This window comes from Orbicella faveolata, unplaced genomic scaffold, assembly GCF_042242905.1.
Source record: "Orbicella faveolata isolate gen_17 unplaced genomic scaffold, um_ofav_v1 contig_13, whole genome shotgun sequence".
NCBI lineage: Eukaryota > Metazoa > Cnidaria > Anthozoa > Scleractinia > Merulinidae > Orbicella > Orbicella faveolata.
The window spans coordinates 10,898,701-10,915,475 of NW_028301540.1; the positions used below are offsets into that span (position 1 = coordinate 10,898,701).

Below are 16,775 nucleotides of genomic sequence, written 5' to 3' on the forward strand. Positions count from 1 at the left end.
TCTGTTTCAGAAAAGGCAGGTCTGATACAGGGTATTGATTTAAGGTAATTCCCATAAAATTGTTCTACTATCAAACTTTTTTTGAAACTTGGCATAATTAACATTCATGATATGAACATTAAAAAAAATGCAATAAAAAAATGGGGTCAGCGCGCTTGTTTACGCGTCAGGAGGCTCTTAAAATGGGGTTTTATTACTGGTTGCGCGTTAAATATTCGAATCGCCTTCATACAGAATTGAAAATTAAACGAGACTTACCTGGAAGTTGAAGTTTGATTGAAATTCTACCGAGTTACATAATGCCAGAGGATCACATGAGATTGCTTGCGCATGCGCATGATCAGTCTTAGAAGACTCTGTGCGCGTGGTGTAAATAACATGTGTAGTAACCACAAGGGTGGGTGGGCAGGGCATGTGATCCCCTGGCATTATGTAACTCGGTAGAATTTCAATCAAACTTCAACTTCCAGGTAAGTCTCGTTTAATTTTTCAATTCTACCTCGTTGCCATGCCAGGAGATCCCATGAGATTTCAAAGCCAACAACGCGCGACAAGTAACGAAGAAAAAATGGTCCAAAGATAATAGTTGTCTCAACTCAACATACTTTATTGAATGTAGAAATTATAACATGAAGTTAGGTGTTTAACCTTCAGCTGTTTCAAGTACACTGGATGTAAATTGTGACTCTCTAACTACAGGTTTGTTGTAAAATTTGGCAAAAGTGGACTCTGATGACCAACCTGCAGTACTAAGTATTTCATCTAGAGACACTGAGGTGTTGCTTGCTGCTGACACTGCAGCAGCTCTAGTACTATGAGGTTTAAACTTCTTTGTGTCAATGCCAGCAGAGGACAAAACAGTTTTCACCCACCTACCAATTGTATCCCTACTAACTGCTTTGTGCGGCTTAGTGTAGCTCACAAAAAGTTGGGATTCTGACCCTCGTAACGGTTCTGTTCTGCTGATGTACTCTTTAAGAGTAGTAACTACACACAATCTACTATCCCTGAAAGCAGTTAAAGTTACTGTGGGATTAGGGAAACCAGGTCTGGTTTGCTTTAACAACTTCTGTCAACAGACACCCTCACGTTTGATAAATTTAACAAGTGAACAGTCTGCCCCCTTTGACCAGAAACTAACAATATTAAAGTCACTAGTTTAAGTGTCAGTTCCTTAAGAGTCAATGTTCCAACAGGCGACAAGCCTTTAAGGTAATGTAAAACAATGCTGACATCCCAAGTCTCTGAATACCTTGGCGAGGGAGGATTGCTCTGAAAAATGCCTTTCAGTAAACGTGACACTAAGCGATGCTGCCCCAGACTTGAACCATCTTCTAGTACAATATATGAAGATAAGGCACTCTGTGCTGTATTAATGGCACTGTAGGTGAGGCCCTGTTCATAAAGATGTGTGAAGAATTCCAAAACCTGCTCTACAGTTGGTTGATTATGATTAATTTTCCTTTGAGCACAAAAGTTAGACCATTTCTGGATATAAACTTGATATTGTTTCTGGGTACCAGGTGTCCAGGAGGCCATGAGGAGGTTACAAGCTGATTCTGCAGTTTCTCTTGTTTCATAGGATCTCCTGATATGTAGCAGGCCATCAGTACCATTTCTGCGTGAAGCGGGTGAAGTTTGGTCATGTTGGGTAGCGTCAGCAGTCTTTTTTGTTGTGGAAGAGCAACTGGATGTCTTATCAACAATCTCAACATCTGGGGCCACCAAACTTGTGTTGGCCATATGGGTGCAATCAGAATCCCTTCCGCTTTGTCCATTTCTACTTTCCTTAAACATCTAGAAATAAGAGAGAAAGGTGGAAAACAATAAAACTTGTATTTGCTCCAGTCAACTGTAAATGCATCAATATGGGTAGCCTCTGGGTCTGGCTTCCATGAAGCAAACATAGCTAGCTGTCTGTTCGCCCGTGTGGCAAAGAGATCAATTTCAGGAGTAACCCATAAGTCTCGGATTTGACAAGAAACGTCAGGGTTCAACTGCCATTCGGTGCGTTCATTAAAAATTCTACTCTCTCGGTCTGCATCCGTATTCTGCACCCCAGGGATGTGTGCGGCAGTTAGCCATGTGTTGTTATTAATGCTCCAAGACCAAATATCACAGGTGATGTCGTTGCACGATGGAGATTTAGTCCCACCTTTGGAGTTTATACAACAGACAGCTGTAGTGTTATCAGAAAGGACTTTCACATGTTTCCCAGACAATTGTGATTCAAAAACTTTCAGGGCAAAGTTGATTGCAGGAAGTTCCAACTCATTAATGTGTTTTGACTGCTCTCTAGTAGTCCAAAGGCCTTGGGTACTAATCTTATTGCAAACCGCTCCCCAGCCTGTTTTGGAAGCATCACATGTAATTTCAATATCGATTTTACCATGTGAAATCGGATTATTGGACTGCAAGACATTGTTTACCCACCAACCCAGATCTGCTTTGGCAGCTGGGGATAAACACATTATGTCCTGGTAATTCCCCTTAGCAATTTTAAGAGCAATGTTCTTGTCTATTTCAAGATGCCTGTAGTGTAGCTGCCCATACTGAACAGCTGGTGAGCTGGCCACCAGTAGACCTATCACTTGTGACACCTACAATTGAGCATTCTGATTTAGCTAACAGCTTTTTACATGCCATGCTGACTTTGGGAGCCTTTTTAGGGGTAAGGGTTATTGTCATGGTGACTGAGTTTATCACAAAACCGAGAAATGTTATTATTTGAGTGGGCTCTAAGACTGACTTTTCAGGATAAGGCAGAGAACCCAATTTTTCAAAAAGATTCACGCTATCCTGAACATTGTGTTTACATTCTTCATAAGTATCTCCTCAGTTGGAGATATGAATCGTCTATGTAGCCAACATTAACATGGCCTTTACTGCGAAGTGAGCTGTAAACTGGTTTTAGGATCTTGGTAAAGGATCGAGGGTCAGATAACAACCCATTTGGCAAGCAAGTGTATTGGTATAGTTTCCCTTGCCATTCGAATCTTAAATATTTTCTGTATTTTATACTTATTGGGATTGTATAGTAGGCATCCCGCAAATCCACAGATGCCATGTAGCAGTTTCGCTTGACAAGATTCACTGCAGACAAGAAAGTATCCATCTTAAAATGTTTTTTTTCAATGTTGTAATTTAAATCTTCAAGATTTAAAATCATTCTGTAAGTGTTGTCTTTCTTTTTCCTAACAAATATACTAGAAATGAATTCACCCTCTAAATGGGTGGTTTCTTCAATAACCCCTTTAATTAGAAACTTGTCAACCTCTTCGCTTATTATTTCTCGTTCAACGGGGTTATGTGAAATTAGATAAACACTGGAGAGTTGCTTTGGCATACTTATGAATTCAGTGGGACAACCCTGTACCATCTCCAGTATTCGCTTGTCTGCAGTGATCTCCTGCCTAGCAGGAATAAAATATTTTGTTCTGCCAGCTGACAGTAGCTTGAAATGTAGTTAAGCTCACCTGATCTTTTTCAGGTGGTGATTTAGATGAAGGTTCCTTCACTGGGTTTTCTCCTGTTGCTGTTGCTGCCCCTTCTTGGCCCCCTCTTTTCTGTTCAGGAAAGGGGGGCGATGGTAGTTTTTTGACCCTGATGTATAGTAAGAATTAGATCTGTAAGGAGTACGGCTGTTGGAGCCTGCAAAATGCCTTGATCTTTGCCTCTTGTCCCTTTTGTCTGCTGATCTCCTATCACCATGTATCTTGGAACTTATCCTATTAGCTTCGGCAATTTCCTTGACAGCTTTTGTGGAATATCATTCAGATATTCCACAGTTTTAGCTGGGGGCATGTTCAGTCGCGTGACGCGTTTAGACCAATTAAATGCGAGCAAAACTATTTGATGATTAGAACTTGCTGATATCTGGAATTCAAAAATCAGAAAGCTAGAGTACATTATCAGAAGTACAGAGACTAAAAAAAAGTGTAAATATGATTCAAGTGACTCCTTAAATTCCGACCAAGTTCCTTTTCCTGTTCCTTATGGATCACACTTTAAAGTTATCTTTTTACTCCTGTGTAACAAACAACGAGTACATACATCAGTTCGTAACAGAAAAACATGAAACTGGAAGAATGAGGAGAAAGAGCACAAAACAGCTTTAGCAACAGTTGGCATAACTAACTTCTTAATAAAAGTCAACAACGTGAGCCCTTTCACCTTTATATCAATGAAAGTGGAGTCATCTTTTCAGCACAATATACACATCTGATATGTACAAACGAAACGAGCCAAACACCCATTGCGAGACTAAACAAGCCTGTCATGCTACTGAAGCATACCTAAAAAAGTGCAATTAGATAATTTACCATACCCAATATTGGCCAAAATTCCACTAATATTTTAACAGTGATGATGCAATTAAAATACAGCGAAATAATACAACTGAATGTACCTTGTCGCTTCACCTGGACCGGGATCACTTGTCATATTTCCATATGCTATAACAACACTGCCTGCACTGTCCACACTAAAACTGGTGTCATCCGTTCCAGCAGAGTAACATTCCCCTGGACCAAGCTGGGCAACCTACAGAGAGATACAAAATATCTTAGGTAACTACATCGTAAGTAGTTTACATCAACTTAACCAAGTTTTAAAATGAAATACAAGTCAGTGAAAACAAACCAAAACAAAAAACACTGCACAAACAATTAACTTTATTTTCAAAAACAGAAACGCATCAGGGTACAGCATGTTTACGTTATTCCTATCATGATAAGACGCTTCCAAAAAAGTAAACAAGTTTGAAAATGAAACAAGAAATAACATGACATGTAAACATCATGTGCGTGTTTGTTTGTTGTTTTATTATTTTTCTTGTTCTAATTAAATGATTGTAAATAGTGTATTACATGATAGTTGTGAATAATAGGACTTCTTTAAAATACTTCTGTACAAAGAAAAGCAGTTGAAATCATTTTAATTCAAGTGTATTTATAGGATTGTCTTTAAAAATAAAGAACTCTTTAGATGTGGGATCTACACTGTGTACAGGCATTGACTGCTCTTCAGATCCTCTAAACATCAATTGAAAAAGACCTGGGCTAGTGAGAAAATTCAGTTGCACCCTAACTGCGTTTACATACATGTATAGACGACTCACGATACGGCTCGAACCTCGTGCTGACTCGAACCAAAATCAATTTCCCCTGGATTTCCGTCATACGTTTACTGTAATATTTGACCTTCGGTAACTCAAACCTTCGATATCTGGAACCTCCCGCTAACTCGAAGCAATTTTCGTTTCCCTTCAGATCATTTTCTATATAATTTTACCCTGGAAAAATCGAAACATGTCTGTCAATGCTTGAAAAGTAAAAGCATTTTTTTTTAACGTTATGTTTTCAAAACAGCCTGATGAAAAAGTATTGTTGCATTTTCACAGGACGTCTCTATAATTAAATTTGATTAAAATGTATGAAAAAAATAATCATAAAACAGTTTACACCATTTTCTCCCCATATTTCCGGTTATTTGTTCTTGACTCCCGATAACTCGAACCTTTTTCGATTTCCCTTGAAGGTTGGAGTTATCAGGAGTCGACTGCAAGTACAACTACACATGCACACTTAACATAAACAGACAAAAGTGCACACAGCATAAATATACTGTTTGTAGCTGGTCAGGCGGCCAAATGATCTTAGCTATGAAAAGAAAAGAAAATTCTCTAGCACTTCATCATTGCTGGAAAGCAAAAGAGTTGTTGCTAAACTTACCAGTACATGGTCTTGGGTACACTGAACCGCTTCGAAAGGAGTGCATGGGTTCCAGTCAAACGTCCGAAAAGAACCAGCACTTTTCAGGTCAGTAAAACTATCAGTACAAAAGAGTAGCTTAAACTGGTTGAAGCTAACTATATAAGTCTTGCACTGCGCAGCTTTAAGATGGACATCGCAACTTCAGTCCGGGCTGAAATTCGTCATGTAATCGCAACAAAATTTCAGCCCCCCTAGCGCGTGCTGAAATTTCAGCCCGAGCTGAAATATTAGCCTCGGCGGCAAATATGAAATTGTGTGCGAAAAGTCTCCAGAGAATCAAAATGGTTCCGAGAAAGCGAATCGTGAAAATAGGCGCATTGCTTCTCGCGTAGTTTGACCTTTTGTTGGCGCTCAATTTTTAACTTTTTAGGATAGTAACACCCTACAATGATGATGGAACTGAAACAAAACCTGTCTCTTTGCCAGAAAGACGTACTTGCATAGAAAGAAAATATGTCCTCAAGCTTGCCGAGTTCATGGCTTCCCTGACAGCCTCGTGCTGTTTAACCTTGTCTCGATGTTCTTATATTCCATCTAAACTTTGAAATTAGAGAGATTCTCTATTTTATCGCCTTTATTCCACTGAGATCGCTTCTACTTCGTAGCGGTAGCCATCTTATTTCCTGCTTTTCAGCCCGGGCTGAAATTCCGTTTCGATTACATGGGATTTTTTCAGACTTTTCAGCCCGTTTGCCCAGGATGAAAATCCTAGCCCGGTTTTTCAAACCGGGCTAGGATTTTCAACCCGGGCTGAATCCTTCTTCATGTAATCGCCAATTTGATTTCATGAGAATTTGTTTCAGAAGCCGGGCTGAAATTTCAGCCCGGCTAACCAGGCTGAAATTTCAGCCCGGGCTAAAATTCGCCATGTAATCAGGCCCTAAAATGGGGTTAAATCCAAGATGCGCAAAGTAAACAAAAAAGCACAGTGTAGTATTAACAGCATATCAGGTAGCTTCCCTTTGATAGCCAATGAGGTGCAGTTTATCTGGGCAATGCAAAAGTATTGCGAAATGGCTGTCGATCACCACTCGACACATACTTGGAAGTCTGATATCATAGCTTCCGTAGCTATTTTCACGCACTTCTAAGATTCGTAAAAAAAATGGGGTTGTTTACTGTACAAAGAGCTCTACTGACGTTTGTTTTCCTAAAAATATCATTCTCCTCATCGGAAGAATTCTGCGAGAAACGACTACAGACTTTCCATGCACGTTCCGCTATTTATTTATTGATGTTTGATATTACTTTCACCGTGAGTTTGTGAGCTTTGCTAGTAAAAGGCTTTGCACTTTGAAAATGGTGATTGTTGGAATATACCGTAAACTACCGCTTATAAGTCCAGCGGTTACAGGCTCATCTATTTGTAAACCAAAACATACTTCCGGTTATAAGCCCCCCTATGGCTAGCTTTCCTTGTTTTGAATTCGTTTTTTTATGATGTTTTAAAGCTTGATTACCAGCAAATAAAAAAACCATTTCGATCAACATGTGCATTTATCGCTAGTTTCGAAACGGTTTCGGATATGAGCCCCTTCGTTTCTAAGCTCATCCAAAAACCCTTACGAAGTTGTATAAGCCCAGGGTTTATAAGGGGCAGTTTACGGTATAGCGTAGATGTTCTTCAGGGAAGATGAGCTTGAACCCGTCAAGCTATGACAAAGGCACTGGTTGAAATCATCAAAACTGAGTTGTTTTGAGCAAACGGTCTTTAGGAATTCAGACATTCTATGGTTTGGTCGCATTGGCGAACCTTTAGCTTAAAACGGACTTGGAGAACAAGGTGTTTAATTAGCGTGAGCGAAACGTGAAAGAAGGCAGTTCAAATTCCACTATGAATAAATACCACTAAGTGTGTAGACGTGATGTCGGGTAAGCTGCAGGTGAAAGGTTACGTTCATCCTAATATCAATCAAGACTAGACAGACTTTCAAGAGTCCTTTCTGACATTCTCAAACCAAAGCAAAGATTGAAATTGAGTTTCCAGCTAGTTCCATTCTCATGCCAAAATCACAGATTGAACGAGTTGTTTAGGAATTAGTCTCAATCTCAGCTGCCCTCTCTAGCAAGCTTGGCAACCAGAAAGTTTTAAAAAGCGTGTAGACTTTCCATTCGTTTTTAAGGCCGAAAGGCAAAACAAAGTATGTGTCCAGTGGTGATTGACAGCCATTTGGCAATACTTTCGCATTGCCCGGATAAACCGCACCTCATTGGCTATCAAATGGAAGCTACCTGATATGCTTTTGATACTATACTGTGCTTTTTTATTTGCTTTGCGCATCTTCCATTTTAGTCTCCTCAGCCGTTATTAGGGTCATCACGCAACACCCCTTCCAGTGTTTGCGTGACGACCCTAATAACGGCTGCCAAGGAGACTAAGTTGCACTTAGTCATCTGGGAGAAACGCAGAGAACTATAACAGCACAGAAAATAGACTGATCTACTGTTTTCCTGAATTTTAACTTGATGTTCACTTTGAAGTAGCTTTTTGGTACAGCGTGCCGGGCGGAAAATAGGATTACTATCACAGATACAATATGATAACCGTTACTTCTTAAAAGACACTATCGCGAACATGACGTCCAAAAGACAAAGCCTTGAAAAATGTATTTCGGCATTGATGTAAACCTAAATTACTCATTTCACTGTTCAAGCCAGCAAAAGGCTGCTGTGATGGGTTGCGCATGCACTACATTGTGCATTGTGGATGGAAGATTTGGACCAGTGACCCCCAGATTTCCAATCCAGCGCCCTAAACCACTCGGTCACGTCGCCTCCATGTCCAGTCTGTCCACAAAAGCTGAGGAGTGTTAGCAAACTTCTTGCCATGCTTTTATATATGGATACTTGTTTACAGATCCACTGCTGTTTTCTTTTCCTCAGGTGTTTAAATTGGAAGACTATGGTGGTAAGGTGCGATAGATGATCAGGCAGGAGAAACAAATTTCCTACAAATCCCTCATTTTTACAAGATACAAGTTGCGATGTCCATCTAAGCTTAAAGCTGCACAGTGCAAGACTTATATAGTTAGCTTCAACCAGTTTAAGCTACTCTTTTCTACTCATAGTTTTACTGGCCTGAAAAGTAGTGGTGGTTCTACACGGACATTTGATTGGAACCCATGCACCCCTTTCAAGGTGGCACTGTGTACCCAAGACCAAGTACTGGTACGTTTAGCAACAGCTCTTTTGCTTTCCAGTAATGATGAAGTGCTAGAGAAATTTCTTTTCTTTTCATAGCTAAGATCACTTGGCCACCTGACCAGCTACAAACAGCACATCTGTGCTGTGTGCACTTTCGTCTGTGTATGTTTAGTGTGCATGTGTAATAGTACTTGCTGCCGACTCCCGATAACTGGAACCTTCAAGGGAAATCGAAAAGGGTTCGAGTTATCGGGAGTCGAGAACAAATAACCGGAAATATGGGGAGAAAATGGTGTAAACTGTTTTTTTTTTTTTCATACATTTTAATCAAATTTAATGATAGAGACGTCGTGTGAAAATGCAACAATACTTTTTCATCAGGCTGTTTTGAAAGCATGATGTTAAAAAAAATTTTGTTTTTCTTTTCAAGTATTGACAGACATGTTTCGATTTTTCCAGGGTAAAATTATATAGAAAATGATCTGAAGGGTTTGAGTTACCGAAGGTCAAATATTACAGTAAATGTATGACGGAAATCCAGGGGAAATTGATTTTGGTTTGAGTCAGCACGAGGTTCGAGCCGTATCGTGAGTTGTCTATACATGTATGTAAACGCAGTTAGGGTGCAACTGAATTTTCTCACTAGCCCAGGTCTTTTTCAATTGATGTTTAGAGGCTGTGAAGAGCAGTCACTGCCTGTACACAGTATAGATCCCACATCTAAAGAGTTCTTTTTTTTAAAGACAATCCTATGAATGCACTTGAATTAAAATAATTTCAACTGCTTTTCTTTGTACAGCAGTATTTTACAGAAGTCCTATTATTCACAACTATCACGTAATACACTATTTACAATCATTTAATTAGAACAAGAAAAATAATAAAACAACAAACAAACACGCACATGATGTTTACATGTCATGTTATTTCTTGTTTCATTTTCAAACTTGTTTACTTTTTTGGAAGCGTCTTATCATGATAGGAATAACGTAAACATGCTGTACCCTGATGCGTTTCTGTTTTTGAAAATAAAGTTAATTGTTTGTGAAGTGTTTTTTGTTTTGGTTTGTTTTCACTGACTTGTTTTTGATTTTTAAACTTGGTTAAGTTGATGTAAACTAGTTACGTAAGATATTTTGTATCTCTCTGTAGGTTGCCCAACTTGGTCCAGGGGAACGTTTCCCTACTGGAACAGATGACACCAGTTTTAGTGTGGACAGTGCAGGGAGTGTTGTCATAGCATATGGAAATATAACAAGTGATCCCGGTCCAGGTGAAGCGACAAGGTACATTCAGTTGTTGTGTTATTTTGCTGTATTTTAATTGCATCATTACTGTTAGAATATCTGTGGAATTTTGGCCGATATTGGGTATGGTAAATTATCTAATTGTAATTTTAAGGTATGCTTCAGTAGCATGACAGGCTTGTTTAGTCTCGCAATGGGTATTTGGCTTGTTTCGTTTGTACATATCAGATGAATACATTGTGCTGAAAAGATGACTCCACTTTCAGTGATATTTTGGTGAAAGGGCTCACGTTGTTGACTTTTGTTAAGAAGTTAGTTATGCCAACTGTTGCTAAAGCTGTTTTGTTCTATTTCTCCTCATTCTACCAGTTTCATATTTTTCTGTTACAAACCAATGTATGTACTCGTATGTTTGTTTCTTACACAGGAGTACAAAGATAACTTTAAAATGTGATCCAAAAGGAACAGGAAAAGGAAATTGGTCGGAATTTAAGGAGTCAGATGAATCAGGATCCCCAGTATATGTAAATATCAACACATTGCTAATAATGTCGTGAATATTCCTCGCCCCTATTTTCCCTAAAATAGTGTGTTCCACACCTTAAAAGACTTGTTTTATATATTTCCACTTTAGAAAATTTAATTCTGTCTCCGAACTTCTGATAATGTACTTCTGGCTTTCTGATTTTTGAATTCCATGATTTTCATGATCAGCAACACTAGTGATGACGTCATCAGGCCACGCCCATAGCCATGTGACTAATACTGGAAAAACGCAAAGGCTCCCGGGCAAATTACATTATCGGGATTTTTTTCATTGATTTAATATTTTAATTTAAATCTTCATTACGCTATGCATAGGTTTTGTTTCATTTCTAAAAGGTCAGATTTTGAGAGAATTTCAAAGTATTAAAAAACTCGTAATTTTCTGAAAAAAGCATGATTTCGAAAAAGGAATGCATAGCTATATTTCCAAAAAGGCTGGATTTAATGAAAAGCCGCGTTTCCTTAGCATTTAAAGAAACCGGAAGTGCGCCCGATATATATGGGAAGTTACCCTTTCAGCGCGTGCGCAATTTACACTACCAGCGCTCTTCGGTAAGATCAAACAAAGCCACACGGAGTTAGTTTTTCTCTTTCTATTGCTCTTGTTTTTCTGTCTTTCTTTTATTTTGTCTTTGCTTGTACCTTTTTTCTTTGCATTTTAAACACAAAGAAAAACATATAAAATGTGAGCGAATTTGGAAGTTATTGAGTTGTTTTCATTTTCCGCGTAGAGGCTGACGTAAGTAGCCGGAAGTGAAATTTCACCTCCTTAGCAACGCGTGCATAAATCGGATAATGGGCCCTTAGTGATTCCTTAGTATTGCATTACGCATCCCTACTGCGCACGATTTTCCCGTCATTAGCGCGCGCATATGAGCGCGTGCGCGTACAAGACGTAAGAGATCTCAAACAAGCTCGATAGTGAAATAAATGCTCCTTTTCTCTTAAACGAGCACGGTGACCCGCGATTTTGTTTTCAGGTATCTGTTAAGAACAGTCTAAAAAAGAACATATTTGAGGGAGAAAAAAAGTTTGATGGTAGAACATGATTTCTTTTTTTTGGAAAATAGTTTCCTACTGGGTGTATTTTAGGCTCGATTTCCGCCGCTTTCTCGAGTCCGGTCTACGTTCAGGGAAGGAGCGCCGGCTCTTTTCCCGAACAGCGGCTGGTAATCGAGCCTAGGTGTATTTTGGTTAAGGCGAGGACTTTAAGCTAACCACGGAACTGTCAGAAAAAGTGCATTATTCTCACAACCAGGCAATCAATAACGGCTTAAATGAAGCAATACTGCTTATGTGAATAAAAGAAGCTTTACTTTCAAGACAAAATTTTGTGTCTTTTTAAGTAACCAAGGCTTAATTCTGTATGGAGGTGATCCGAATATTTAACGCGCAACCAGTAAAAATACCCAATTTTAAGAGCCTGCTGACGCGTAAACAAGCACGGTGACTCCATTTTTATATTGCATTTTTTTAATGTTCATATCATGAATGTTAAAAATACTGTAGTTGTAGTCAGGCATAGTAATAAAATCTTAAAAGTTGTTGTCACTAACTTAAAAATCTTAAAATAGACGTTTCGGCAAAAATACTATAACCTTCTTCAGTGATGAAATGAATGTTAACGGCGTCTAAATGTAAATGAGATGTTTATAAGAATGTGAGGAACTCGCTAGGGATTAATTTAGCATTTTGTAAATGTCTGGAATATGCGCGTGGTCATTAATTGAGTTCGGTTCGCGAATGGAATGCCACGCTTCCAAGAACAATCTACGCGACCACAAGGGACAGCGGTCTATGACCTTGACATTATTAAAATCAAATTCGTGGTTGTTTTTCATACAGTGTTGCGCCAAAAGAGAGTTCTTGTCACATGTGAGGACGGCTCTTTTATGTTCTTTTGTTCTGGATCTCAGTGCTCTGGATGTTTGACCGATGTAAAGTTTTCACAGTTTTTACAATTGATTTTATACACGACACGAGTTGACAGGTCTTGATCGAATTTGTCCTTCGGTTTCTTCAGGATGAAACCAACCGTCTTGACGGGTTTATGAGCAACATTTACGTCGAATTGTCCCAAAGTTCTTGCAATTTTTTCAGAGATTCCTTGAAAATATGGCAAAGTAACAAAGCCTCTGTGGCTTTGTGGCTGATTATTTTGGGGCTGATTGAATGCTTTAGGTGGTTTGGTTCTTTGGCAGCTTTTTAAGAATTGGTCCGTGCAACCATTGGTTTTTGAGTGCGTCCACCACGTGTTGTACTTCGGACTTTTTGTCTTCGTCAGTCGACGGAATATTCTTTGCTCTGTCAAGAAGGGTTCTGGCCACTGAGCGTTTGTGTTGCAAAGGGTGGTGAGAGTTGAAATGGAGATACTTGTCGGTATGGGTTGCTTTTCTGCAAACACTGGTTTTAATTGATCCATCAGTATTTCTAGTTGTCTTCGTGTCGAGGAATGCGATGGATCTATCACTCTCTTTTTCGACTGTGAATTTGATGTGCTGGTTGATCGAGTTAAGATGGGAGTCAAATTCAGTGAGATGCTCACGGGCGAGGCAAACATGGCTATCGTCGACATATCTGTACCACCACTTAGGGGGGTGTGGTGCAGTACTTAACGCTCTCTCTTCGACGTGTTCCATCACCAAATTTGCCAAGATGGCGCTTACAGGTGAACCCATGGGACAGCCGAATATTTGTTTGTAGAAAACGCCACCAAAGACAAAGTAGTTGTTGTCAAGCACGAATTCAAGCAACTTCATGATGTTGTCCACGGACATATTGGTTCTTTCGGGGATGGTCGAATCGGACTCAAGTCTGGCCTTAGTCACCTCGAGTGCCAGTGCCGTGGGGATAGATGTGAAAAGCGATACAACATCAAAAGACACCATGATCTCATGCGGTTCGATTGTGCAATTAGAGGTTTTTCTCACGAAGTCGTTGCTGTTGGTAACAGTGAATTGGTTGCGTTGTAACAGAGACAAAATAGAAGCTAGGTATTTGGAAGCCTGGTAGGTGGGGTAGTTGATGGAACTGGTGATGGGTCTCAGTGGCACCACCCTTTGCAACACAAACGCTCAGTGGCCAGAACCCTTCTTGACAGAGCAAGGAATATTCCGTCGACTGACGAACACAAAAAGTCCGAAGTACAACACGTGGTGGATGCACTCAAAAACCAATGGTTACACGGACCAATTCTTAAAAAGCTGCCAAAGAACCAAACCACCTAAAGCATTCAATCAGCCCCAAAATAATCAGCCACAAAGCCACAAAGGCTTTGTTACTTTGCCATATTTTCAAGGAATCTCTGAAAAAATTGCAAGAACTTTGGGACAATTCGACGTAAATGTTGCTCATAAACCCGTCAAGACGGTTGGTTCCATCCTGAAGAAACCGAAGGACAAATTCGATCAAGACCTGTCAACTCGTGTCGTGTATAAAATCAATTGTAAAAACTGTGGAAAACTTTACATCGGTCAAACATCCAGAGCACTGAGATCCAGAACAAAAGAACATAAAAAAAGCCGTCCTCACATGTGACAAGAACTCTCTTTTGGCGCAACACTGTATGAAAAACAACCACGAATTTGATTTTAATAATGTCAAGGTCATAGACCGCTGTCCCTTGTGGTCGCGTAGATTGTTCTTGGAAGCGTGGCATTCCATTCGCGAACCGAACTCAATTAATGACCACGCGCATATTCCAGACATTTACAAAATGCTAAATTAATCCCTAGCGAGTTCCTCACATTCTTATAAACATCTCATTTACATTTAGACGCCGTTAACATTCATTTCATCACTGAAGAAGGTTATAGTATCTTTGCCGAAACGTCTATTTTAAGATTTTTAAGTCAGTGACAACAACTTTTAAGATTTTATCATGAATGTTAATTATGCCAAGTTTCAAAAAAAGTTTGACAGTAGAACAAGTTCAAGGGAATTACCTTAAATCAATACCCTGTGTCAGAGCTGCCTCGTAATTAGTTCCCCAGTTCAGATCAATGTTAAATTGCTGTAGGGGTTTTGTTGATGGTCTTTAATATCGACAGTGATGAGAAAGTAGCTTCTTCAAAACATACCTTGATCAAGACTAGAGTGGAAAAACCATACCCTATTTAGACCAAAATGGCAAAAATCGATGCCCTATTTATGACCAAAACGGCTAAAAAACCTTACCCTTTGGGGCCCCACATACCTATGCAGCCCATATAAGGGAGTACCCCCCCCCCTTTCCGGGAAGCGAACACTCCCTATGATGTCAGTACGTCAATTATCGACCGGAAGCCATACAAATAAATCTTTTCCGCGCTAGCGAATCACAGACTTGTCTGATAGTTAGCTGGCCGAAAACGCCTAAGACTGATGAAAAAAGGAAACTAAATGTTACTCACGATCGATCAGCCTTTGACGTGATTTCCTTCACTCTGCTCGTGGCCATGTTTTGCTCGCAAATAGCAATGTCTAGGATGTACTTAAAATTCATCGACCGGGAAATACCATATCCACACAACAAGAGATCTAGCCGCATCAAAGTTCAGGCCAAATAACGCCAACAGCAGCTAGAAATGCATCCATTGCACGTGTAAGCCTAAAATTGATGTGGCTAAAGCTCTTTGCTGCCTAAAGCAAGTACAAATTATCGTCCCTGTGAAAACGGCCTGCTCATGATTACGGAGCTAAATGACGTCCCTTAAATTATACATCTCAGGACCGCTTAATGTCCGTTAATGGACTCAATGATTTCCTCCGGCAGACTTCCTTTAGACAGCAGTTATAGAACGCTAAGCGGTCGGCGCCTTCTCAGAGTCACCGCGCGAACTGATATTCAGACGCGTGTAGCCTGGGCCAAACTTAGATAAATAAATGAAACATGCAGCAAGAAGTTCTCTGCATTTCATGCTAGGTAAGATTTACAGGCTGCTGCCGTAGGGAAAATAAAATGAAGAAAGATAAATTAACAAAAAAATAAAAAACGCTCGATTTCTTTAACACTGTTTTTATAAATCCAGACATATATACTCGCATATTTTTCCTTGGGCATTACCTGTCTAACCGAAAAATGTTGAAGAAAAAAACGACCAACTTTGAAGGTCAACTTTGACTCATCGGACCAGTCGGTCCGTAATTTCCCGTTCCAGTTTGACAAACCACGATTCGTTGCCCTACTTCTCTTCAGAAGGTTATCACTTGGGTGGGGATTGAGGAAAGGAATAGAAAATGGTCAGAGTAATTCTTCTTGGTTGGTCCGGTTTGATGGGAAAATGTCGTTCCATTAATTTTTTACAAGTTACCGAACCCAATCTATGGCCTGGTGGTCCTCGGTATCAAGTTTTGACTCAAGTTTTAACAAGTTTTATCAAGTTTTAAATCTTAAAAGATTTTAACGTATCAAAATGCACCTGTTTGATTCTTCGTTAATTCCAGAATATATTTCTCTTTCAGAGTGCAAATTTTACGTCAAAGTACGCCTGTGCCACTGGAGGTGACAGTTTTGCCATTTTGTTCTAATAGTGCCCAGTCCAAGGAGTGCTTCACTTTGCTGTCTTTTTAACGTTTTCAAAAAAGTAAAGTAGATTTTATTATCAGGCTAGCGGTTAGTGCGATTGATATAAACGTTTGTCCAAAGGAAGACTAATGTATCGTTCAAACCAGGTGTGATGGATGTCACTCGGAGAATATCAGGTTGACGTCAACAATACGGAAGGACCCAGCTCAGCAAGGTCTGTACAGAAAAGACTGAGTCGATAATCCCCTGTTTTAGTCCCGAGCTAGCTTAGTTACAGTATAAAAATAATAAGAGGTTTATGAAACTGTGAGCACTTTGCCAAGTCCAACACTTGCGAAGTATTGGACCGGCAATAAAGCGGTCTGGTTGGTTGGTTTTAGTTATTGGGCCTCTCGATTAACCTAGTCCTGTATTAAGATGGAAAATAGATTTTGATTAAATAGACAAATAAAGACGCAGTACTTTTTTTTACACAACTGAGTGGTCGAAGTGTCATTATTAACTTCCTTTCTTATGCTTTTAGAAATATTGTTGGATTGTTGACCAGCAGTCCACGCC

At 39.6% G+C, this 16,775-nt stretch overlaps 1 protein-coding gene, 1 long non-coding RNA gene and 1 pseudogene across 2 annotated transcripts; 2 read left to right on the plus strand and 1 right to left on the minus strand.

The window, feature by feature from the left end:
• Window positions 1-643: 643 nt before the first annotated feature.
• On the minus strand, window positions 644-6,834 carry LOC149114968 (uncharacterized; annotated as a pseudogene).
• On the plus strand, window positions 6,750-10,768 carry LOC149114969 (uncharacterized). The gene is made up of 5 exons (XM_089285624.1): window positions 6,750-7,029; window positions 8,697-9,013; window positions 9,565-9,616; window positions 10,071-10,204; window positions 10,593-10,768. Exons 1-5 carry the CDS (start codon window positions 6,880-6,882, stop codon window positions 10,720-10,722), a joined length of 783 nt encoding a protein of 260 aa, XP_089141750.1. The 5' UTR covers window positions 6,750-6,879; the 3' UTR covers window positions 10,723-10,768.
• A 3,773-nt stretch (window positions 10,769-14,541) lies between these two features.
• On the plus strand, window positions 14,542-16,693 carry LOC149114970 (uncharacterized). Its single transcript, XR_016205964.1, has 2 exons — window positions 14,542-15,614; window positions 16,154-16,693. It is a non-coding gene; the product is annotated as an uncharacterized LOC149114970 (long non-coding RNA).
• Window positions 16,694-16,775: the final 82 nt, after the last annotated feature.